At 40.2% G+C, this 24,491-nt stretch overlaps 1 protein-coding gene across 1 annotated transcript; it reads left to right on the forward strand.

Annotated features, from left to right (window-relative positions):
* Positions 1-3,971: 3,971 nt before the first annotated feature.
* Positions 3,972-24,045, forward strand: LOC120635130. Its single transcript, XM_039906058.1, has 10 exons — positions 3,972-4,024; positions 4,465-4,530; positions 6,674-6,802; positions 8,981-9,247; positions 16,813-16,878; positions 19,501-19,644; positions 20,806-20,921; positions 21,185-21,366; positions 22,464-22,647; positions 23,845-24,045. The coding sequence occupies exons 2-10, from the start codon at positions 4,501-4,503 to the stop codon at positions 23,978-23,980; spliced, it is 1,254 nt and encodes a 417-aa protein (XP_039761992.1). The 5' UTR covers positions 3,972-4,024; positions 4,465-4,500; the 3' UTR covers positions 23,981-24,045.
* Positions 24,046-24,491: the final 446 nt, after the last annotated feature.

Here is a 24,491-nt window from a genome sequence, read left to right on the forward strand (position 1 = left end):
CGGGCGGGAGATAAAAGTTATATCCCCCGATTATATCCCCTGACAATAAATAAATAACTTGCCCACCTGCTAAATCACTGGAACATGAAACAGGTTCTCCTAACACCCAGACACTGAAAAACATTCATGTTCATCACTCAAACATTTTCCAGTTGTGGGAATCCAACCCACCGCCTTGCACTCAGAAAGCAGGGTCGCTGCAAACTGCTCCAATCGGCTACTCCCTTAAATTTATGTTTCTGTGGAGTACAAGAAAAGCGTATTCATTTATTCATTCACTCATTCATTTATTCATTCAATCGCTCTCAGTAAGCAGGGTCGCTGCAAACTGCTCCGACCGGCTGCTCCAATAATATATGTATATATGAGGTGTACATTCATTCATTCATTCATTCATATTCTTTCATTCACTCAATCATTCGTTTAGTTTTTCACTATTTCTTACATTCATTTATTCATTCATTCATTTATTTTTTACTTGCTTTTACGGTGAAAAAATACGTATTCAGCAAACCGCCATAATGTTCTCAAAGACGTGTGTAGTCGACCAATGCGCACCATGGCCAACGTGGTAGACTACGGCATAAAACCAGCTCATTCTGAGAGAAAACCCATGCCCAGCTTGGCTCACACAGGCAGTAGACAAAAATTATATCCCCGCGATTATATCCCCTGACAAGGATTAGCCCACCTGCTAAATCACTGGAACATGGAATAGGAGAAGTTTATTAAAATATGGATATTATTTCCACTTGTGCGCCAGTGCTATAATTTTATTGCTTTAACTGTGTTCATTTTTTTTGGTGTTGTAAGTGGGAGTAGTTCGTGGCGTGCAATTTTCTTACATATTTAGAGTTTATATTACAAATTACTATAACACTTACATTTTTTAACTTTAGACACTAACTAAGAACTGTTACAAAAATAATCGTTAATATTATAATTTATGTTATATATTTTATTTGTATTTATATGTAATATATTTATATATATATTATAGTTATATTTATATATATATTTGTATAATTTTAAAAATTATTTTGCACCACCTACCTCTTTTCTATGTTTTTTTCCTTTTACGCCATTGGTTGCCTGGAAGAAATCGCTATGTAGCGAGCGATAAGGCCACCAAATTGTACTCTCTTTATATGTATTTATATCTTTGTAACTAAATTTTTTTCTTTGGTGTACAATAAAAGTGTTTTCATTCATTCATTCATACGCCTTACTTATTAACCAAATACTAAACCTATTTTAAAAATATAAGTCCCATTTCCAAGTTTTAACTATTTACCACTCATGGTAAAAAAAATTAGACGTTTTTTTACCATGAGTAGTAAATGGTTAAACATTTTTATACCACAAGCATAAGTAGTTTTCGCAAATACGTAACATTTATTTTGGGGAACACATATATTATATTTATATTTCGTACGAATATTATCTTTATATTTTCTGACAAAATACTCCTTGTTTACACCACTCATTTACATGACGCTCATACCTTGGAGGCTTGGAAGGTCACTTCTGTGGGATGCAACTTGTGTTGATACCCTAGCTGCATCACACATCCAGGCCACTTCGTCAATGGTAGGTGCGGCTGCTTCCAGTGCCGAGCAGGCCAAGAGGCGTAAATATGAAAACCTGGATAGCAGCTTCATTTTTGTGCCTTTTGGTGTAGAGACTTTGGGACCGTGGGGTCCGGAGGCAAGAGCCCTTTTCAAAGAATTATCGAAAAGGGTTATCGAGTCTACCGGTGATCCTAGAGCGGGCAGTTACCTTGGCCAACGAATTAGTTTGGCCATCCAGAGGGGAAATGCTGCCAGCATCTTAGGAACTGTGCCTCGCTGCGGTGGTTTCGAGGACGTTTTAGATTTTATTTAGTTTTTAAATAGTTTATTTTAGGTTATAGTTATGTATTAATAAAAATTATATTTTAGAATAAATAAGTAAATGGTTAAACATTTTTATACCACAAGCATAAGTAGTTTTCGCAAATACGTAACATTTATTTTGGGGAACACATATATTACTGATATTTATATTTCGTACGAATATTATCTTTATATTTTCTGACAAAATACTCCTCGTTCATTTTAACAAAAATGCAGATTTCCAAAATATATAGGCAAGTCGCGGTAAGATATTTTTTATTTATAAAAGCATTTCGTACCGATTCATCGTATCGTAACTTGAATATAATTCCTGGTTTTTTTTTTTTTGTAAGATAAATGCTCTGAGAGTTGACAAAGCTGTGGGAGAAGATAAATTTATATCCTTTCCCCGGGGATTTAATTGTCTCCTGCTGCCAGCCGTGCAGGTGAATTGCAGTGAAGGGCTAACTTGTAGTTAAATAAAAAATAAAAAAAATTTGGAAAATCCAAAAGTGCACGACTCATAATGATCATTTAATTATCAAATATTGAAAAAAAAAAAAAAGAAAAAAAAATTTAAAACAGCTGTACTAGGAAAGTGATGCACAGGCGCCACTGGTGGTATAAAATGTACATAATATCTATAGATATAGATATATCACCATCCATATTAATTTTACATGGATATATATAGATCAACAGTCTTGCAGTTTTCGTTTTTTATTAATTGCAATTAAACTACACTGAATTAATTAATCATTCGCATTCAGTGACCTACAATCGTCGATTAGAATTAAAAAAAAAAAATTTAACTCAAATAATGGATTTTTTCACAAGTTAGAGTGTTTTCGGGTTTCACACATGACGGACAGGAATTTTTTTTGACCTATTTTGAATGAATGAATGAATGACGGATATCTAACGGCTATTTTGGTGTTTTTTTCCAATTCTATTGCAGTAAATCAATTTTTTAAAAGTATCGAATTAATCACCATTAAATTATCTCGACAATAGTATGCAAAATATCTTGATTCCGTGAACTAACAAGGCTATAATAATATAAATAGCCGAAATAAGGCGAAAAAAATTTTTTCATCATTCATTCATCATGAGTCGTGCAAAAGACCTCAGTTGTATGGGACCTCAGTTGTATGGGACCTCAGTTGTACATAGCGTCAATATAGTGCCGAGACGCTGTCTTGACAATTTGCAAATGAGCAAGTCATAATATATCTAATGTTGTTTGTCTTTTATATATAAATAAATAACACTGCACTGTTTTTTTTTTCTTTCTTGTGACGTTCACTTTAATGACTTTCCGCATTGGCGCTAACGATCAATTATTTTTTATCTACATTTTAAGACTGCACTCAATTTGATTGCAATATTGCTTTTGTGCTTGTTAAATACATTCTTGCCGGTAGCAAGTGGCAGCTATGTGTGGTTGTTATACAGTTCTAGTGAGTATTATTTTTCTTTAGACCATGAAAATTAAGCTTAATTTGCGCGACAAGAAGGAGAATCTGTACGGTGTTATTTATCATTTCTTCAATCTTTATACTCCACACCAAACAGATCCGAAGATCTACGCACGTTGCGCCCCGAAACCGGATTATCCTCAGGAGATGTTGACTTTACTATAAATAATTGTTACTTAACATTGCCTTTCGCGGAATATAGCAAATTAAGCTTTATTTTCATAGTATATCATGGAATTTCGCAAAGTAAAACCTGCTTCTATCCAATATTTATTTGAACCATCTTTATACTTATGTGATGACTCGTAATTTCCTAATTCCCACTTCCTAGTATCTATAGGTTTTCTTTGACTTTTGTCTTGAACTTTGAACTTAGCCTTTTATCTTTGAAAATTAAAAAAAAAAAATACCAAATAAGCCTTCCACTTTTGAAACACAAATCCGTCTGTTTGTAGTGAATCAATCATTCCATTTTATCACTATATTCATTCGCTCGCTCACTAGCTAATCGCGCTCGCTTGCTCGTTTCGCTTTTTATCATTTATCGCTTCTGAAACTTACATTAAGCCCCGTTTTTAAATAGATTTAATATTATTTCCTTAGCTGCTGCTAATTTCCGTGTTTCTCATAAATGGCGATCCCTCAACGAGTTTCGACTTTAACTACCTTAATGTAAGTAATTTACACAAACACTAGATGTTTCCCGCGACTTCGTCAGAGTTTTTCGCTATAAAAAAAAACGAATTCATTCATGCCTCGTTTCGCAGGTTCAAATCCTGTTCCGGAAATTATTATATATCTATGCATTTTAATTTTATAAATTTAATATGCACATAGAAATCGCTATAAGTAGAAGGCATTTTAACATATACTAATTTCGGCATCGACGGAAGGAGTGCCGTAGCTTAAGGAAATTTTTATTATATGCATTTTAAATTTATTAAGTGGAGATAAAAAATAAAAAATTAGACTGCATTGTCACTGACTATCAGATGAAATTGCAGACGTTGTAATAAAAAAAACACAATTTTTAACAATAAATGTTTTTTTTAAAGTTATTCAAGATATGACTTTTGTAGGTAAGACTTAATTAGTGAAAATTACATTTTCAGCTAAAAGATGATATTTACGAGCAACCCGTGAATTTAATGGCGCCAAAGAAAAATCCACACGCAAAGGTACTTATTTATGGCATTTTTATTTTGCAATTTTTCTGTATAAAAGTGTATTCATTCAATCATTCATTCATTCATTTAATCATTCATCCATTCGTTCATTCTTTCATTTATACTTATATTAGATCAATATAATAGTTCGTTACGGTATCCATAGGAACAACTCAGGGATCTGTGTTAGGCCTACACTACCTAGCATATTTTAATGATATAAACAACGTTATCAAAAAATGTATGACCTTTCAATATTCAGACGACCTCTGCATGTTGGCCGTAGATAGAAATGCTGAAAAAGCACTAGAAAAAATACAGGAAGATTTCACAATAATATGTAAATGGTCTCATGACCATGGCTTATCCATTAACACCCAGAAAACTAAGCTAATTCACATTCACTCATGCCATCTAAGAAGCGCGGGACAGTTAAAACTAAAAGCCCACACCATCATGACTGCTTGCACGGAGCCTTCACCAACTGCAAATTGTACCTCACAATCTATAACTAAAACACAAACACGGCGATACATGGATTTATAAGCAATGCAAAACACTTACAGTAAAACAAAAAATTAAATTACAATAACTCATCGAGAACTTTGTGAAATATAATGAAAATAATACGTATAAGCCGGCATTAATAACCAGAAGAATACACGAAAAAAAAATAAACCTTTCAGGAGCGAATAATTATTACGGCAAGAGAACCACTTATATATATATATGCTACCTAAATTAATAAATGAACTACCCCGTATACAATAAATAACGTTGAGAAATTCAGTAACGGAGAGTAACGTAAAACGCATTCTAAACAAATATTACCACAAAATAAATCTAACTTAAAACCTTTAAGCATAGTATATTGGAACACCTGTTAACGTATGCACATACTGAGCGACGCTATGATTCGCAGTACAGAATTACCTACAGTGGATTTATTAGCGTACTACCTGCTCTATACTATTAGAACTGTAGTAGGATAGCGAAAAGGCCACGAAAAGATGCAAATAAACATACTATACAAATATCACTTTATTAATTTACTTTATAAACTATGACAATATGAACTTATCGTTTTTCAACCTCGCAATTCACTTCATAACCCTCTACAAGAACGATCCAACCCGCCAAGAAGAAAACCCAATTTCCCGCCAAAACTCATAGCGTCCAGGTAGAATCCAAGCAATTTGATTGGTTCCCGCCGTTATGCGTCTACCGGCGATAACCAATCGGAGAATGACAACCGATCGTCTCGTTCAAAAATAAGATTAAATTAAAAAAATAACAAAGAAGTGGAAATTATAATGCTATTCAAATTTAAATCCTAACAATACTGTATTGCTTTTTAATGGTTAAAATATGATATTATATATATTAAAACTTATTAGATTTTAGAGGAATGTGCAGCGTCCAAATAAACTCATGTGAGTTTCAAGATGCGAACAATAATAATTTTAGCAGTTTGTGTAATAAAAATAAATAAAATAAAAAATAAATAAAGTAAGACATTACTTACTTACTACTTGGCTTACTATTTTGTAATACATAAGTACATAATTTTTACGGATGAATTTTACACGCAAAATTTTGCTACTTTGGGCTACATTATTGCATTTTTCTTGAATTTTTTTCAAAATAAATTATAGCCTATATTATTTGCCTTTCTCGATAAATGGGCTACCCAATACTGAAAGTATTTTTCGCTTCCAGTAGATTTTGAAATAAACGCGTTTGAACAATTAGCGCGTTCAAGCAAACAAACAAACTCTTTAGCTTTATATAATAGCTTCTGCCCGCGACAAACCTTCCCTTCCTTACAAACTTTCGCTTCTTTAATATGAGTAGAAAGCAATAAGTATCCTATCTTAATAAAATAGGATGGTAGGGTAGTAGCACAATAAATATATTAAAGCAGTATAGAAACAGCACACACACACACGCACAGTCAACACACGCGCGCGCGCACACACACACACACGCGCACAGTCAACACACTCAAACACACACATAGACATACAGAGATTGTGCATTGATGATATTTCGCAAGATCGATGATATAATATCTACAGATTTATGATCTGATGATAAAAGGAACATTTCACTGTTAATATTACAAAATAATAAAAAAAGTTTTCAAAACAATCAGGGCGACACGCAAGAAACATTACCATCAACGGAAGATCCATGGTCTCCGTATGACTTCTCGAAGTTCGACGCCTTCCTCACCGGAGCACGCGAGGAAGAAGGGAGCAACAGAGTGAAACGAAAAGCCAAGGTAAGTTGAAAATATTTAATATTTTAACAGCACAGCTTTATCAACTCTCCGAGCATGAGCGTAAAACTGTAAATAATATCCAAATAACATACGTGTGATATATGGGGTTAGCATTGGCGTGCACTGGGTTTCTTACCAGGGTATGCATACAGTAGGAAGATTGCAAAAAAATGCCAAAAGTACGAGTTACATGTATATTTTAGGGTAGGCACTGCTTTTTTGCATGTACGAAGTGCACGCCACTTGGGGTAAGCTTCGCTTATTCCCTGTGTGTGTGTGTTTTGGCAGGGGACACGTTAATTTTATCCTTTGTCAGTGGATATTATTTTTGTCTATGCCACCATCCATTTATTACATCACACGTTAAGGGGGTGGGGGTCGACGAAGTGTGTCGTTGCGTGAAAGGGGGGTGGGAGGGGTCCTTAATTTCGTGACGTCACATTTTCAAATCTAAGTGTTAAAACACGAACTTTGCACTATTAACGAAATATCCAAAAGATTTGCAACTCTATCGGTATAAACATAAGATTTAATTTATTCGACTCAAGATGATAAGGTTTCTTTAATTAATAATGTAATCGGTTTTTTTGTTTTGTTAATTTGTTGAAATGTTTGATTTCAAGTTCACGTTTATTAAAAATAATTTAAATGCATTTAAAACTAACTTCAGAACTGTTGTTTGAATTCAATAATTTCTAAATATAATCAAATTTGAGTTGGAGTTAAACTGACATGGCCAAAACTTTTCAATCCAATAACTCCACTTTGGCTTTAAGGTAGCTAAATGGGTCTTATATCTCTTACCCTGATGGTGACGCTCGTCTTAAAAGAGGTTTCTGCCACTTGGCAACAATAGTCTATTTTTTATCAAATCTGACTGGTATTTCCAGGCAGCGCGTATAAGCAAACACACTTGTGTTTTTATTACTTCGAACATGTGATACTGAAAATATAGCGATACGAAGTTTTAACAATGCATACGTACGATACAAAAGTAAATGCGCCCCTGAAGTTTGCGCACGACGTTGCGCACCACACACATTTTGGGTGTCCGGTGTAGCGGGAAAAGTAACAGCGCACGTCTGCTAACTTCACCCAGACGCATTCAAGTTTGAATCGTACTGTACGTTTAAGGCATACCTAAAGCTTTTTTTAACTTGAGCTATGTAGGATAGAAGCAGGCGTTACTTTGCGGAATTCCATGAAAATTAAGCTTAATTTGCATAGTATTAATTTTCATTCTGCAAAGTAACGCCTACTTCAACGTCGCCTGAGGATGCACTGGTTTCGGAGCGAAACGTGTGTAGAGGTTACATTGCCTAAGATCTGTTTGGTGGGCAGTGTGAGGATTGAAGAAATTATGAATAATACAGTTCTAAAATGTACCTAGTACAACGGGTTTAGACTCGTGACCATGATACATGCAACTGGGTCGAAATATCGACGAATCCCAAAATATTAATGTGGTATGTACCCGTTGAACTATACTTAAGAAATGTTGATTAACTAAGAAAATCTTTGTTTAAAATCTTTAGTTACACCATACAGATTCTTCTGCTTTTCGCGGAGTATTGCAAACTAAGCAGCAAACAAGCAACCAAGGCAGCTATATAGCGATGTTATAATGAATGAAAAAAATTATATCTGCAATATTTGGAATCTATAACGCGAGATCTGAAATACCAAAATAAAAATGGCACTTGTTTCAAATTATTATTTCAAGATATTCAAATCCCCTATTCGAGCGCTTTTTATAGTTTTAATATAAATAGTTTGGACTTTAAATTTGGAACAAATGAAATTAAATAGAAATTAAAAATAGTTTATTTCGCTAAGAAACAAAATGGTGTTTTTACCTATATTGCTGAAGTCTTATTTTAAGAGTAGTAGGTATACCCCCGTGTCAGAGTTCTTCGCTATTCCATTACAATTAAAATACACTTAACAAATAACAATAAAAGGAATTTTAATACAAACTAAACAAGATATACAATCATATACAAAAGGATAGACATTTTATACAGGAATTTTGTTGTTTATAAAAATTACAAATTTGTATCAGTTTATTGTGTGACTGTGACAATCGTGACAGAAGACGTATCATTCAATCGAAGCAGTTAAACCTCATTCATCAGCCAATAAAATCGAAGGATTTGACGACTCTTATTTCTGCCGCAGAACGCCCGCCGATTCAATACCCTCAGCGGACCGAAACTCCGTGAACGTCCAAACCACTACCTCTACCCAGAGCCAGTTAAAGACCGTGTCTTAGAGTACACCACCACAACAAGGAAACCAGGTATCCTGCCAGAGACAATGAACCCCGGAGTGATCTTCCGAGTGAGAATGTCCGACGCGATATTGCGTATAAAACAGAGGATGTATGAGGACCCGGAGCGGCACATAGAAGCTGATATCATCTACACAAACCTGATAAAGAAGGTGGTAATGGATGAAATAACGAAGTTCCATAATCTACTGCTGATGTATAAAACTGATAAGAGTATCAAAGAGCATCTAGGTGAATGCGGCGGTCGGATATACAAATTCATCAGCTACATGACCATTAAGGTAAGGTAACTTTTACGCGGTGACAGCCTAGTGGGTACGGCTTCGGCTTCCCAACGGATTTCGTCGTTGCGAATTTTATCCCGAAGAGAAAATCCCAACATAGTTCGCTCCATAGCGCGTTGCGCGACTCTAAACTTGTGGAATCAGGTCGTCTGTCAGTGTCCAAGTCTCCACTCTATCTGTCATTACAGGCAGGATACACTCGTTAAGGACTTTCGTGTTTAGGCATTGGAGTAGAATTGAAGACGCAGTTTACCAAAAGCTTCGCAGCCCAACTTAATTCTTCTGTCAGCTTCCTTGTCGAAGTTCTTTCCACCAAGTTTTATAATTTGACCTAGATAGTAATATTCTTGGACAACTTACGTGACTGCAACTTACATCTTACTTACGTGTTTACTGATTTGTTGTAATTTCAAGGTCCACATCTACTGTCTCTTCGATGCATTGTGGATCGATGGGAACCCGTACGTGATTGGCGATGAGTACTCCGTGACACCAGTGGAGGTGCCCCCGATGCTGCAGTGTGACGCCTCTGAGTGCAATTCTGTCATCTTTGTGGACTCCATCACCGAACCCAAGGATATGCTCGAGTAATCTCGCAAACAGGAAAATCATCTTATTCCGTTACGTTACTTAATTATTCCGATATATTTTCATACTACTTAAGTGTTTGTTTTCTCTCTTCTTTTTAAAATTATGTGTACGTTGCTGCGTGAATTTTGGTCAATAAAACTTATTGTTATAATTATTTATTCTATTATTTAATTCGTAACAATACTAAATTATATAAATAAGAAGAACACTATTAAAAGCGGCAAAGCAACCAGCGGTCAGGGCTCCAGAGTGAGGAAACTCCTCACAATACGCGCTGTTTCAAGGACTACTGAGTTCTTTATCCGACCCTTGATCCAACAACCAATCGAAAGCTTTTCAAGATGTGAGTCGAAGCTTTTCGTATTTCGCATAATTGCACAGACAAAACCCTTGGTTTCCCCAAATCTGTATATTATTAGTATTTATGTGTATTATATTCATAAAAAAATATTCATCAGCTATGTCAGTACCCATAACACAAGCTACGCTTACTTTGGGGCTAGATGGCGATGTGTGTATTGTCTTAGTATATTTATTTATTTATTTATTTATATCCGGTCCCGTCAGGGCCTTGTAGAATCCGCCATGCAACTCCTGTTTCTTCCATACCACCACACGATCTGTGTTACTAAGTACTTTGGGCTTGCGCCAGTTCTCTTTGCCAAGGAACGGCACTACGATAGTTGTATCGATGTTTTACGAATGCAACCGAGGCACCATCTTGGAAAACTCAGGATTTCAGATCGGAGTTTCGTTGGGTTGAACCCTTTTGGCCGAACTGGCTGTGGACAACGTCCGTCAGGCCATAAATAGTGCTGGAGCATATTTATTGGCAAATCTAGTTATTCTAGTTATTATAACCCATGTGTCGTCTTTTACAAGAGTGGCTCATAAGTATGAAACCCATTATAGGCCCACTACAGCACACGGGTCTCCCCCACGCTGGCCCAGTGCGCTTCCGCTAAAAATTAGTAATTATTTACATTCACTGATATTTACAACAAAAACTAAATTTGAAAAAAAAATACCGTAATCACACCCACGTGTTGAATGTATTAGAAATAAAGATGGCGCGTAACGGAAAAATGTGACGCGTCACCGAAAAATATGACGGTAATTTTTTTTCCAACGCTGATAAAGAAGTTTTACTTCAAAAATTAAAGGAAAAAGACACTCACTGAGTGACAGTTGTACATTAGAATGATCATCATACTAATAGAAAACTTATTCGCCTAATCTGTAGCCATTTGCTAATGGAGGAATCTCTATCGGGTATGGAATACTTGACCATCTGAGTAAAATGGATCTTATTTGCATTATGTTAAAGCTCAAACTTACATACATTTCTTTAGCTCGGGCGTTTGGCAGAAAGTTTGGTAAAAGGACAATCAACAGTAGAGGATTTGTTACTCTAAAACGAGTGCCGTTGGATCCATTTTACTTTGACGATACGGAGTTTAATACTCGTAAACGACTCCTCGATTGCGAGCGAGCGAATCTTATATTGCACCCATTGCTAGTATTAGGGCATGCACTTCGCTTCTGGCATCCGTTGCAGACGGTTGCCTGAACTCGCGTACTTTTGAGTACGCAGTCGATGCTCCAATCGACTTGTTCAACACACATGCGGCTTGAGACTCTCACTTCAGTGCAGTGTTTTGGTGGCCTTTTTGTTGGTTCACTTTCGGTTGTGTTTGTGTCAGTGCTGTGCAGTGAAGGTTGTAAGTCGTTAGGTACTCAACCCTCACCCCCGAAGGGTGAGGGCCCCTAGGGCCACACCTTAGGTACTCACCTCCCTGCAATGGCGGGGAGGCCACCCTACTTACTGCCCGGGGCAGTTGTGGATCCCGCAAGGATCCTCAACCTGAACCTGGCAGCCCTACTAGCCGACCTAGAGAGGAACCACGCAGACTACATGCGTGGGTTCCAGATCGCCCCTAACCCCCTCGATCAGACGCCCAGTCTGATTAGCTCGCAGGAGTCCCCCCGGGACCCCCGACTAGCCCGACCCGTTTTAACCGCGGCCCCAGCCCCTTCAGGGCAACTAATGCATGTGGAGGAAACTCCAAAACTAACCACCTTTGATTCGACCTCCCCAGCCTCTTCTGAGGTAGACGATGGCTTCACCACCGTCTCCCACAAGAAGAGGAAACTAAAACCCTCTAAATCCAAAGGTAACCCCGCGAAGAAGGTCACCATCGACCCCGTCCCGACACCCGTACCGAACAAACGTGCGCGCAACCCCGACACGAACTCCCAGGCAACCCCCGAGGAGGAGTCCGAAGACTCCCCCATGGAGGAACCCGCTAGGGAAAAAGTCCCACCTCTCTTCATTAGGGAAAAACTCGCGTGGATTAACCTCCTCCCGAAACTCACTGAGCGAGAAATTAGTTTCTCCTCCGCCCGCTCCACGGCCATTGGCATCAAGGTGCAATGCCCGTCTTCCGACGACCATCGGAAGCTAACCACTCTCCTCAGAGAGCAAGCAGTAGGTTATCACACCTACGCTCTCCAAGAGGAGAGACTTCTCCGTGTTATCATCCGTGGGATTCCCAAGGAGATTAACACGGAACACATCAAAGAGGACCTTCTGTCCCAGAAAATCCCCGTCCTTGAAGTACACAGGCTGTACAACGCCCGCAACAGGGCTCCCTACGATATGGTGCTGGCCATAATCGAATTGACACCGGAAGGTAAACAAGTTTACAACTTGTCTACAGTCTGCAGGCTATCCGGCATTAATGTCGAACGGCCAAACAACCGCGGCAAGATCGGCCAATGCCATCGTTGCCAGCTCTACGGGCATTCCGCAAGGAACTGCTTCGCCCGCCCCCGCTGCGTAAAGTGCCTGGACGACCACGGCACCTCCGACTGCTCCCGGCGGGATAGGACCGTCGAAGAGCCCCCTAGCTGCGTACTCTGCAGGACCCAAGGGCACCCCGCGAATTATCGCGGCTGCCCGAAGGCACCTCGGACGACCAGGCGAAGGGGTCACTCGAACGGTCGTAGACCCGCCGCAGCTCGGCCTCAGCCCGAACAGGTTTTCGTTCCGGCACCGGTACCAGCTACCAGTGCATGGAACAGACCTCTTTACAGAGCGAACAACGCTCCCCTCACCACCGCCACCCAGGCATCCGGGGCCTCGTCAGCCCCCCCCGTCTGCAGCCTCACTGCTCTCCCAGACGTCGGCGGCCAAGTCCGCCGCCGGTCCCCAGAACTCTCTCCCTGTCGGAGCCTCGGCAATGCAGGGAACTCAGTTCATCGTCGACTCAATCGACGGTGAACAAATCAAAGCCTTCTATGCGGAGGCTAAGATTAACCTATTAGGAGCCTATGAAAAATATCAAGGCTTACTTAGTACCATAAGGCGAGTCCAAGAAATCATCAACAATGCCTAGTACAATTAACGGTAGACTCAAACCCCATTCCCTGGCCGTTACTTTCTTTAACGCAAACGGCCTTATCGATCAAATGGCGCTTGTCCGCGATTTTGTAGTTAGACACCAACCCGATATCCTCTTAGTGCAAGAGACCTTTTTAAAACCGTGCAATAACGATCCGCGAATCGCTAATTATAATCTAGTCCGAAATGACAGAACCACCAGTAGGCTTGGTGGTACTGCCATTTACTACAGAAGGGCTCTTCACTGCACTCCCCTCGATCCTCCCAGTCTTACCAACATGGAAGTCTCAGTATGTCAGGTGGGTATGACCGGCCATCCGCCGATCATACTAGCATCAGTGTATCACCCCCCGACAAAGACGCTCTTAGAGAGCGATCTTAGCGCACTCCTCTCCCTAGGAGACTCGGTCATTTTGGCCGGAGACTTCAATGCCAAACACACTAACTGGAACAGTAGTGTAAATAACAATCGAGGTATCAAACTCGACAAACTGTTCATGCGACCCGAATTCAATTTCGTTATAGTCGCCCCTGACAGTCCGACCCGCTTCCCTAACAGCGACAGACTCAACGACCGACCGGACATACTAGACATAGCACTTCTCAAGAATATCGCTCTGGAAGTATACTCTTTGGAAGTGTTATCCGAACTATGTTCAGACCACCGTCCCGTTCAGCTCCAGCTAGGTCCCCTGCCTACAGAGGCGCCCCCGTCCCGAACGATCATCGACTACAAGACGCTCGCAGAGCATCTAAAGTCGAAAGAATCGGAGCATCTCTCTCGAATCCCTGACACCATAGATTCATTAGAAGACGCCCGTGTTGCCTCACAGCACCTGGTTAACCACATCGGTCACTCTGTCAGCATCTCCTCCCGGGTAATGCCGATCGGACCCGTCCGTAGGCCTCTCCCGGACGAAGCTAGACAGTTGATCACTAATAAGAACCGCCTTCAAAGAGCCCATGACAAATGTCCAAACAGACGTAACCGGAGACTTCTCTGGAAGGCCCAAAGGGAACTTTTGGATAACCTCAAGTTACTACGCGACGATAAATGGGACCGCTTTTTGGGAGAGCTCAGGCCATCGCATGTAGAGTACTACAAGCTGGCCCGTTCTCTCTCACAGAGTAATAGAGTCGCAGCAACCCCACCGTTACTTAGACCCGACCAACCGCCCGCCTTTGACGATATCGATAAGGCCGAGTGCTTGGCCGATAGTTTAGAAGCACAATGCTCCCCTAGCACAATATCAATAGATAGGACCCAAGTGTTGGAAGTCGAAAGCGAACTCGAAACACTCTTCTCCCTGCCCCCCGATGGTGACCCTCTTCCACCCACGACCTGCGAGGAGGTTCATACGATTATCAAGGGCTTTCACAGTAAAAAAGCCCCCGGTCCCGATTCCATCAACAACAAAACGCTCAAATTACTCCCCGGTGAAATAATAAACCTACTGGTTGTTATTTTCAACACATTCCTGGCACACTGCTACTTTCCCGACTCGTGGAAAGAAGCAAACGTAATAGGTATCCCGAAGCCGGGCAAACCCCGCAATCTTCCCACTAGCTATCGCCCCATAAGCCTACTCAACTCACTGGCAAAGGTGTTTGAGCGGGTAATTCTGAATAGATTAAAGGCAGTCGTAGAGGAGCGAAAGCTCCTCAACGACCAGCAATTCGGCTTCAGAGCCAAACACTCTTGCGTCCATCAGGCGCACCGATTCACGGAACACGTCCTACACGGGTTCCATAGCCTAACGAGCTACATTCCGACCGGCGCTATATTCTTCGACGTGGCTAAAGCGTTCGACAGAGTATGGCACGAAGGCTTGCTTTACAAGCTCCACCATTTAGGAGTTCCCAACAGGTTAGTGCACCTGTTGAGGAACTATCTCACGAACCGCACTTTCCGTTACCGTATAGACGGTACGCTATCCACTGCCAGGCCGATAAGAGCGGGAGTCCCTCAGGGCTCCTCGCTCTCCCCTTTGCTCTATGCGCTCTTCACTAGCGACATCCCACAGGACTTTCATAAAGTCCACATCGCTCAATTCGCGGATGACACCGCCGTCTACGCCACCGACATTAATCCCAACACCATTAGGGCTCGCCTCCAGAACGCGGTCGACCGCCTAGGCGATTGGTTCCAGCGTTGGAGGATCGAGGTGAACCCGGAGAAGAGCGCAGCGGTGCTCTTCTCTGGTTTCAGAAGGTATCCCCGATGGAATCGCAAACAGTTAACCCTCTACGGGCGCCCCGTCCCTTGGCAAGATAAAGTCAAGTACCTAGGAGTCACCTTCGATAAGCGTATGAGCTTCGCAGCGCACATTCGCAGGGTCCGTAAAAAGGCCGCGTTTGTGCTAAGTCGTCTCTACCCCATGATTAGCGGCAAAAGTAAAATGTCCCTCAGACACAAGGTCACCTTGTATAAAATCTGTATTCGCCCTATAATGACCTACGCGAGTCCCGTGTTTGCACATCTCCCGCACAGAACGTTTAGCAGCTTGCAAAAGCTGCAAAACAAATTCATGCGCATGGCCACCAACTGCCCGTGGTTCGTGCGCAACTCTGACCTTCATAGGGACCTAGACCTCCCTACGATAGCTAGTTATTTTAAACGGCTCTCTAAAAGTTACTTTAAGAGAACCGAGTCTCATCCCAACCCGTTAGTGGTGAAGGCGTGTTCATACACGCCCAATCCAAACGTCGATCCTAATAGGAGACGACCGAGACACGTCCTTGACGACCCCGACGACGACATAACGACGGACAACGCTCCCTATGCTAGGGCTTTAGGGCTACACACCGACGACATAGTTACCACGACACAGCGTCTTCGCCGGCGAAGACGAGGTCCCCGATTTCTTACGTCACCCGGACGTGGACTCAACCCACGGCCACGGGGACGTACGGACTAATCACCGTCCGATCAGTCCACCAAATTCCGACGTCCGCCTAAGCCGAGGTCCGAGTCTCGCAGGAGACGCCCCTAGGTAGACGTCACCCCGATTTTCCTCGAGCCCTAGGGCTCAAAACCCTTCATCAGGCGACGCTACGCGCTCGCCCCGACCCACCGGTGACGCTGTTGAAACCCGTAAGGTTCACAGCTACTAACATTTCGAATCCACATTAGGGCATGCAAAACCGGTCTCAATCTAAACCAGTTTGTTTAAGAAAATGCGATAGACTGGATAAATCCGGTAAATAAGTAAGTATACGATTATTACGATTGCATGTCTTTATCATTTTTGACTTTATCATTTTTTGTTTTAAAATTCAAGTACGCCGACTGGTTCTTGGGTAGCTTTTTCAGCAAAGCGCAGGATTAGCGACTCTAACATTTAGTGAACAAAGTTTACTTTACTTTGACGTAATAGATGCTCGAAAGCGAGACTACGATTGCGGGAGTGCAAAGCTTATATCTACTGTTTGTTTTTTTCAGCGTCGTCGAGGTCACGGTAGAAAACGCACCAAAGTGCGATCCTCCACAACTGCTTCAGATCAAGAGGTAAGACGATATTGGAAATAGACTGAGACTCCTTCAGGTTTATTAAAATATCACTTGCTAATATTTAAGAAAGAATAAACTATGTCATACCCATCATTACACAAAATTTTTCGGTAAAAGTATCTTTAATATGGCACCTATTGTTTATAATAAGCTACCAGCGTCATTGGCGGACAGAAACCTGAACGTTTTAATATTTAAGCGTAAAATTAAGGAATTTTTACTTAAAAAGCGATATTATGATATTAAAGAATATTTATGTGACATTTTATAGAACTTTGCCATATATTTTATTAATAGATTTGTTGTATATTATTATTATTTGATTTAAATACTGGATAAGAATTTAATTAAAAGAGAATCGTAAAGACATAGTTTTTAAGTAATCAAATTTGCATGCAAATCGATGGCGGTTGTAGCACTATTATATTATTGTACCCACCAACTATGTAACTAAAGAAATTGAAATTGAAATTGCTTTAACGATGAGGGAAAACATCGTGAGGAAACCTGCATGCCTGAGAGTTCCTCATAATTTTCTCAAAGGTGTGTGGAGTCCATCAATCCTCAGTGGACCAGCGTGGTGTACCTACTACGGGCTTCGCGCGCATCGTAAAAATTTACTCTCCTAATTTTTCCTTGCCGCCCCAAACGAAGTATAACTTTAATAATAAAGATGAGAATGAGAATTAACGGAGTATTCAGTAAAACGAAACTAAACAAAACTTTACGTAGAAAAAAAAATTGGTTGCCTGTAAAGTCGGTATACGGGCGAAAGTTTTACGTGACAACGACTTTGAGTGGTAAAATAATTTTAATGTGAATATTCATTCGTATAGTAGGAAGAAGGATGAAATAATAGTAACAATTTAAAACATTTATTTATACAAAGAATTATATTTAAAACATTAATTTATACAAAGAATCTCGCACTGAATTTCATATTAACAAAATTTTATTTTTACCTTTACACATACATACGTATTTATATACAAATATACATACAATAACTTGCAATACATTTGCGTACAATGAAACAGCGTTTACTACAAAGGGACGCGTGCCTTTCACTTCTTATGTCTGTCTCTCTCGCTCTTAGGCGGGCTAACCATACCCGAGTGGAAGGGACGCGTGCCTCTCACTCGCTCTCATTGTGAGCGCATAACGTGAGCGGAGCGTAACGCAGTTTCTTAAAGTGTCACCCGGCAAACCAATTTATAAGACGTTGTCACGTCAAAATCCTATTATAATGTTAAGGATTACATTAAACGATAAAAAAGCTTGGGTGCGAATTGCTCTAACTTCAAATCTTAATATTAATTTATTGTGATGATGATGATAACAAAAAAGATTACAAGGCTACGTTTGATGTGGGCTCTTCTTAGACCAGGGCGCGTTTGGAACCCTCGTAGCTTTAGATTTAACTTGGCGAACGAACTCATCATCACCCGCTTACAATTATGTAAAAAAATGTATGAAGGCTTCATAAGTGCCTGTGATAGGCTGACATGAATACAGAATATTTGATTTGAATAAAGTAATAATTATAATTAATATTTAAAAAAAAAGCGTGTGTCAGCTCCGACGCACGACTGTAGTTTACTTCTTAAGTACGATTGTCGAAACATACACAGAAAGAGTTTATTTAGCTGAATATAGATTAATACCATATGAAAGGGTAAATTAAAAATCCTGTGCAATTTATTCACACACGGCGGTAGTGTAACTTCTTAAAAGTAGCCTACGGGAGATTGAGGTGGATGTAGAGTATCAGAACTATTAGCATAAATGTAATGTTTATTATTTCCATGGTAACAAAAATAGGAAAAAAAAATTATAATGTTTTCTATCTCACTCTGTCCCATATATTTATGTTTGTTTCTTTACCCTAGATAATAATTGGTTTCCTTAGTAACTTAAATAGGAAAAATAAGTCAATTAAACGAAAGCGACGTTGCATGTTTGCGCATCACAGTTGCCGGGCATGCAAAAACGTAACGAGGTCATTCATCAGTAGATTTTACTCCTCACATTTTTCTCATCTCTCTCTCTCTATAGTCGTTCCTTCATCACTGAAGAATCGTGGTCCTGGTGAGATCTCAACTTCGCGTTGGTAAACTGTCTCCATCGACTTCTGTTGGAGGCCATTTTTGCGATTTGATAGAAGCGGTCTGAATCTGATTTTTTCAGCCGGTCTGCCCATCTTGTTGGGGACCGGCCTCTAGGTCTTTTGCCTTCGGTGTTGCCCGTAACTATAATTTTTTCCAGGCTATCATTCCCCCGCCGCATTATGTGCCCGAAATAGGAAAGCAAACGTTGGTAACATATAGACGAAAGTCGAACACGAACTCCTAGCTGCGCCAGGATAGACACATTTGTGCGCTTGGCTGTCCAGGGTATTCTCAACATGCGCCTCCAACACCACATCTCGAACGCGTCTATCCTTTGCCTTTCTCTTGCTTTGATGGTCCACGTTTCAACTCCGTACATGAATATAGGGAAAATCAAGGCACGGACCAAGCGGCTCTTAGTCTTAGTGTTTTCTCATACCGGGCGCCTTATATATGAAAATCGATTCTTAAGGAGTAAACTCCAACAATTTGAATTTATTCTCTGTTGCAGCTTAACCACACGTCCACCGTAAGCGTGCCGATAGCGAGGCGGGCAGACCTCTCAGAGACGCAGCAGGGCAAAGGTCGGAAGCGTAAGAAGCAAGGCAGGTCACGCGAAAGGTCCGACTATGACTTATACGAGCCACCGATCAAGGTAAATATATCAGCTATCATGAACATTACCAATGACGGCCGATTGGCGCAGTGGGCAGCGACCCAGCTTTCTGAGTTCAAGGCCGTGGGTTCGATTCTCACAGCTGGAAAATATTTGTGTGATGAACATAAATGTTTTTCAGTGTCTGGGTGTTTATCTATATATTATAAGTATTTATGTATATTATTCATAAAAAATATTCATCAGTTATCTTAGTACCCATAACACAAGCTACGCTTACTGTGGGTCTGGATGGCGATGTGTGTATTGTTGTAGTATATTTATTTATTTATTTGACCGGTTACCGGCCCACTACAGAGCACGATTTTCCTCCCACAATGAGAAGGGGTTGAGGCCGTAGTCCACCACGCTGGCCCAGTGCGGATTGGTAGACTCCACACGCTTTTGAGAAAATTATGCAGAATATTGGATAGAAGCAGGTTGCCGCAGGCAGGCGGAAATCTTGAAAATGTTGAAAATAAGGAGAATCTGTATGGTGTAATTTATAATTTCCTTCTCTTTCTTGTGGGAAATGTTTTTTTTATAATTATTTTTTGGTAAGGTCAAAACTGATTGCACTGATGAGAGCCATTTCTATATAATCAGTAGGGTACCACGTCAAAGAGTCCGAACGTTTTATGTTATTAACTCTTTTACATATTTATTTATTCAAAATACCTATTTCTATTTATTTTAATTCCGAGACCGTACCTATTTCAAAGTCTTATATTTATGTAATTTTTGTGGCCTTAGATTTAAGTAAAACTATTTATAAATACATTTCAAAGTCAAAGTCAAAATATTTCTTTATTCTAACAGGCACATAGTTGGAACTTTTGATGCGTACATTACATGTAAAATATGACATAGGTGAGTTGATGGCGATAACTAAATTCGTCAACTTAAAACTAAAGCTACGAGGGTTCCAAACGCGCCCTAGTCTAAGAAGAAGCCAACAACAAACTTAGCCGGTTGTTATTTTTTTTTGTTATCACCATCTCACATTGTCTTTTAAAACTATGAACAATTTTTATTGTAATGCTGTTGATTACGGGATACCTAGGAATGAGTTGGGACTCATTCCTAGGTAAGGATAATCGGAGATTTGATCAATGATCGATCAAAAAACTCAGTCTAAAGGTTACAAAAATGGTTTTCCAGGGCTTCGAATCATCGTTCGTGGAGATGCCAAAGGATTTGTACCAAGCACACCTGCGGCCAGGAGTGATTTTCCGCATACACATGTCCGAAGCTATCCTCAAGATGCAATACAGGAAGTAAGGTCCACCATTTTTAGTAGTAACACAGCTTCTTCTAGATAAAACAGTTTCTTCCTTTTTTCCTTCATTCCCCACTGTTGGGCACAGGTCTCCTCCCGCAAAGTAGAAAAAATAGATCAACGCAATAGAGCATCATGGTCTATGCTCTAAAACCCTCACCCTTACTCCTTTGGGAGAGAAGGCGAGCGACCTTACCCAGCAGTGGGACGGTAGCCTGATGATGTATTGCACCAGTACATATCGGCACATGTTCTTTCCAGCTACGGTGAGGATAAAGACGAGTCAGTGATAGAAGCAGACGTGGAGTACCTGCGACTCACCCGCAAGGTGATCAACGACGAGATCACCAAGTTTGAAGACCTCAAGTGGCTGGTGAGCTGGTTCAACAACCGCTCCGAGCTTGTCCAGGAGCATATGTGCAACACCAGATACTACGCCGTCGGTACGTAAGCCATAACTAATGATAACAACAGAATACGACAGAGAAATTTTGGAATCAAAGTCAAAGTCAAAGTCATAAATATCTTTATTCAAGTAGGCCCATAGGTGGCACTTTTGATGCGTACATAAGAATTACACGGTAGTGAGATGATGGCGATAACCACATTCGTAAACTTAAAACTAAAGCTACGAGGGTTCCAAACGCGTCCTGGTCTAAGAAGAAGCCCACAACAAACTTAGCCGGTTGTTTTTTTTTGTTATCACCATCTCACAATGTCATTTTAAATGATGAATTAAGATGGTGACAACACCCAAGCTTTTTTATCGTTTACGTAGTCCTTTATACTATAATAGGACTTTTCTATAAGCTTACGTTTAATACAAACTTTGAACTTTTTAAGAGACAAGGCATAAATAAAAATTACACAAATTAAAATATTTATATTTATGTATAATATGTGAATAATATGTAATACGCTCATACCTTAGAGGCTTGGAAGGTCACTTCTGTGGGATGCAACTTGTGTTGATACCCTAGCTGCATCACACATCCAGGCCACCTCGTCAATGGTGAATGCGGCTGCTACCAGTGCCGAGCAGGCCAAGAGGCGTAAATATGAAAACCTGGATAGCAGCTTCATTTTTGTGCCTTTTGGAGTTGAGACTTTGGGACCGTGGGGTCCGGAGGCAAAAGCTCTTTTCAAAGAATTATCGGAAAGGGTTATCGAGTCTACCGGTGATCCTAGAGCGGGCAGTTACCTTGGCCAACGAATTAGTTTGGACATCCAAAGGGGCAATGCTGCCAGCATCTTAGGAACTGTGCCTCGCTGCGGTGGTTTCGAGGACGTTTTAGATTTTATTTAGTTTTAAATAGTTTTTTTTAGGTTATATTTATAAAACAATTATTTTATTATAAGCTGAAAAATAAAAGAAAAAATAACAAACATCTTATTGTGCAAGATATTAAGATTTAACTGCGTTTTTAAACATATCAAGCGATTTTGCCTGTCGTATGTTCATAGGGAGAGCATTCCACAATTCGATAGCTTCTACTTGAATTACTTGATGAGTATTGTGTTCATTTAACGTGTCTAACAGGTATACCACCTACGATGTTCACGCATTCCGAGGAGTACATGAAACGGATGTGTCTCTTCGACAACGTATACCTGGATCACATCCCATACGTTGTGGGTGAAGACGGGTCGCTGATGGCTGCTGTGGCACCACCCGTACTGCACTGCGACGCGGCCACTTGCACCTCTGTGCCCTTCATTGACAGGTGGGTATCAGCACACAGCATGCCTTACGTCATCATCATCATGGAATGCCGTCTTCTAATTGAAATTCGGAGGTCAACCGGTGGAAAATCGTACGATGTTGTGCCTCATCAGTTCCGAATAGATCCGTATGTCCGGTCCGTATCGCCGGACCACTTACTCGAAAATGGATGTAGCGAATCGAATAGATACCTTTTTGTCTCCTTCCAAAAAAAAAAATACGAAAACTAATAGGAACACGTCCTCGACGAGCTGCGCAATGATGAATGCTAAGGTTTTCTGAGTGGGAGATCCCAGTTTCAATTCCGCCTGAATCAATTTCGGTTTTCTAAAAGAACAGTTGTAGTTTATGAAAAAAGCGAAAGCAGCATCCCAACGTGGTCGATATACCGCGGACGCGTACGAAGCGCTTCGCATCTTCGTTTCTGATCCGCACCGCTAGGATCTGGAATGCACTTCCAGCGTCCATTTTCCCCAGTGCCTACAATATGAGTACCTTCAAATCAAGAGTGAATAGGCATCTTCTAGGCAAGCGCGCTCCACCTTAGGCTGCATCATCGCTTACCATCAGGTGTGATTGCAGTCAAGCGCTCGTCTATAAACATAAAAAAAATAAAAAAAATCTGTATAAAAGTTGTGTGTGGATTGCTACTTCAGATTACTTTCAATAAATGGCATTCATTCATTCTTCCCAAGTGCTCTTTTCCCGGTAATTTTTTCCTTCAAGGATAAAGATTGGAAACTCGTACAGGGATCCGCTCTGTAGGTGACCGAAAAACGAAACCTTCCTTAGCATGACGGTTGTCATCAGTTTTCATTGGCATTTGGCCCCATCGTAATACTTGATGAATTGTCTCCATGATGTTTAAAGCATTCTTCGTAATGACCACGTGGTGGAATTTAATGTAAACCATTGCATGCCATTGTGTGGCTGACTGTAAATTGCACAATTTAAATTGACTATACTACACCTTGTATACTGGCAATAAAGATATTACTATTATTATACTCGCTAGCGATATGTTCTGTTGTGACTTATAACAATATTTTTACGTAATGTGTGTAACAAATAAGTTGTAATGTTGATGTTCAATTAAACTTTTCATTCATTTTCATTCATTCATTCATTATAATATAAAGTCATATAATTTATTTATTTGTATAGTTTGCGTTGTTGAGATAAAGCTGTTCGCCCACAGTGTAATGTTCGACGAGCGCCTGTCTCGCACCAACGTCCGCACCGTGACTAGATGCCAAGCGAGCTGCCGAGCACACTGTCGTAACGACCCGGACTGTCTCAAGCGGTGCTCGGACAGGTGTCTACGTGCCGACTAGCAGAGAGCGAAGAAAATAAAGGAGCAGAGAGAAAAGATAAATCACAAATAGAACCACGTGTTGTATCTAAACAGTGATTTCATTTTTAAACAATAATATCCTGCAGCCTTAGTATAAGATTTGCTAGCTCGCAATCGAACAGTCTATTTCAAGTATAAAACTCTGTAACGTCAAAGTAAAATGGACCTTATGACAATGGTTTTAGAGTCGCAAATCTTGTACTTTTGATTTTCGTTTTACAAACGTTATTGCAAAAGCCGTACTAAAGAATTGTAGGCAAAATTGATCTTTAATGGAATACAAATAAGATCCATTTTACTCCGATTTTCAAGTATTCCATACTCGAAAACTGTCCTCGATTGCAAACGGGCAAATTTAATACAAGAATGATTTTACCCTTGGCAAAGTAAAAAACAGTGTAACAGAATTTGCTATTCGGTACACAAAAATTATATAAAAATATTTATTGAACGATAATTTTTATAATTCTAAAACAACTAGAGGCCTATTC

The sequence above is a fragment of the Pararge aegeria genome, chromosome 26 (genome assembly GCF_905163445.1).
Source record: "Pararge aegeria chromosome 26, ilParAegt1.1, whole genome shotgun sequence".
Lineage (NCBI taxonomy): Eukaryota > Metazoa > Arthropoda > Insecta > Lepidoptera > Nymphalidae > Pararge > Pararge aegeria.

Excerpts from the sequence above, each read along its gene's own strand:
- LOC120635130 (XM_039906058.1), top strand. The coding sequence starts at position 4,501 with ATGGCGCCAAAGAAAAATCCACACGCAAAG. Across the intron at positions 21,367-22,463 it reads CACCAGATACTACGCCGTCG|GTATACCACCTACGATGTTC; the intron begins GTACGTAAGCCA and ends CGTGTCTAACAG. Across the intron at positions 22,648-23,844 it reads TCTGTGCCCTTCATTGACAG|TGTAATGTTCGACGAGCGCC; the intron begins GTGGGTATCAGC and ends GTTCGCCCACAG.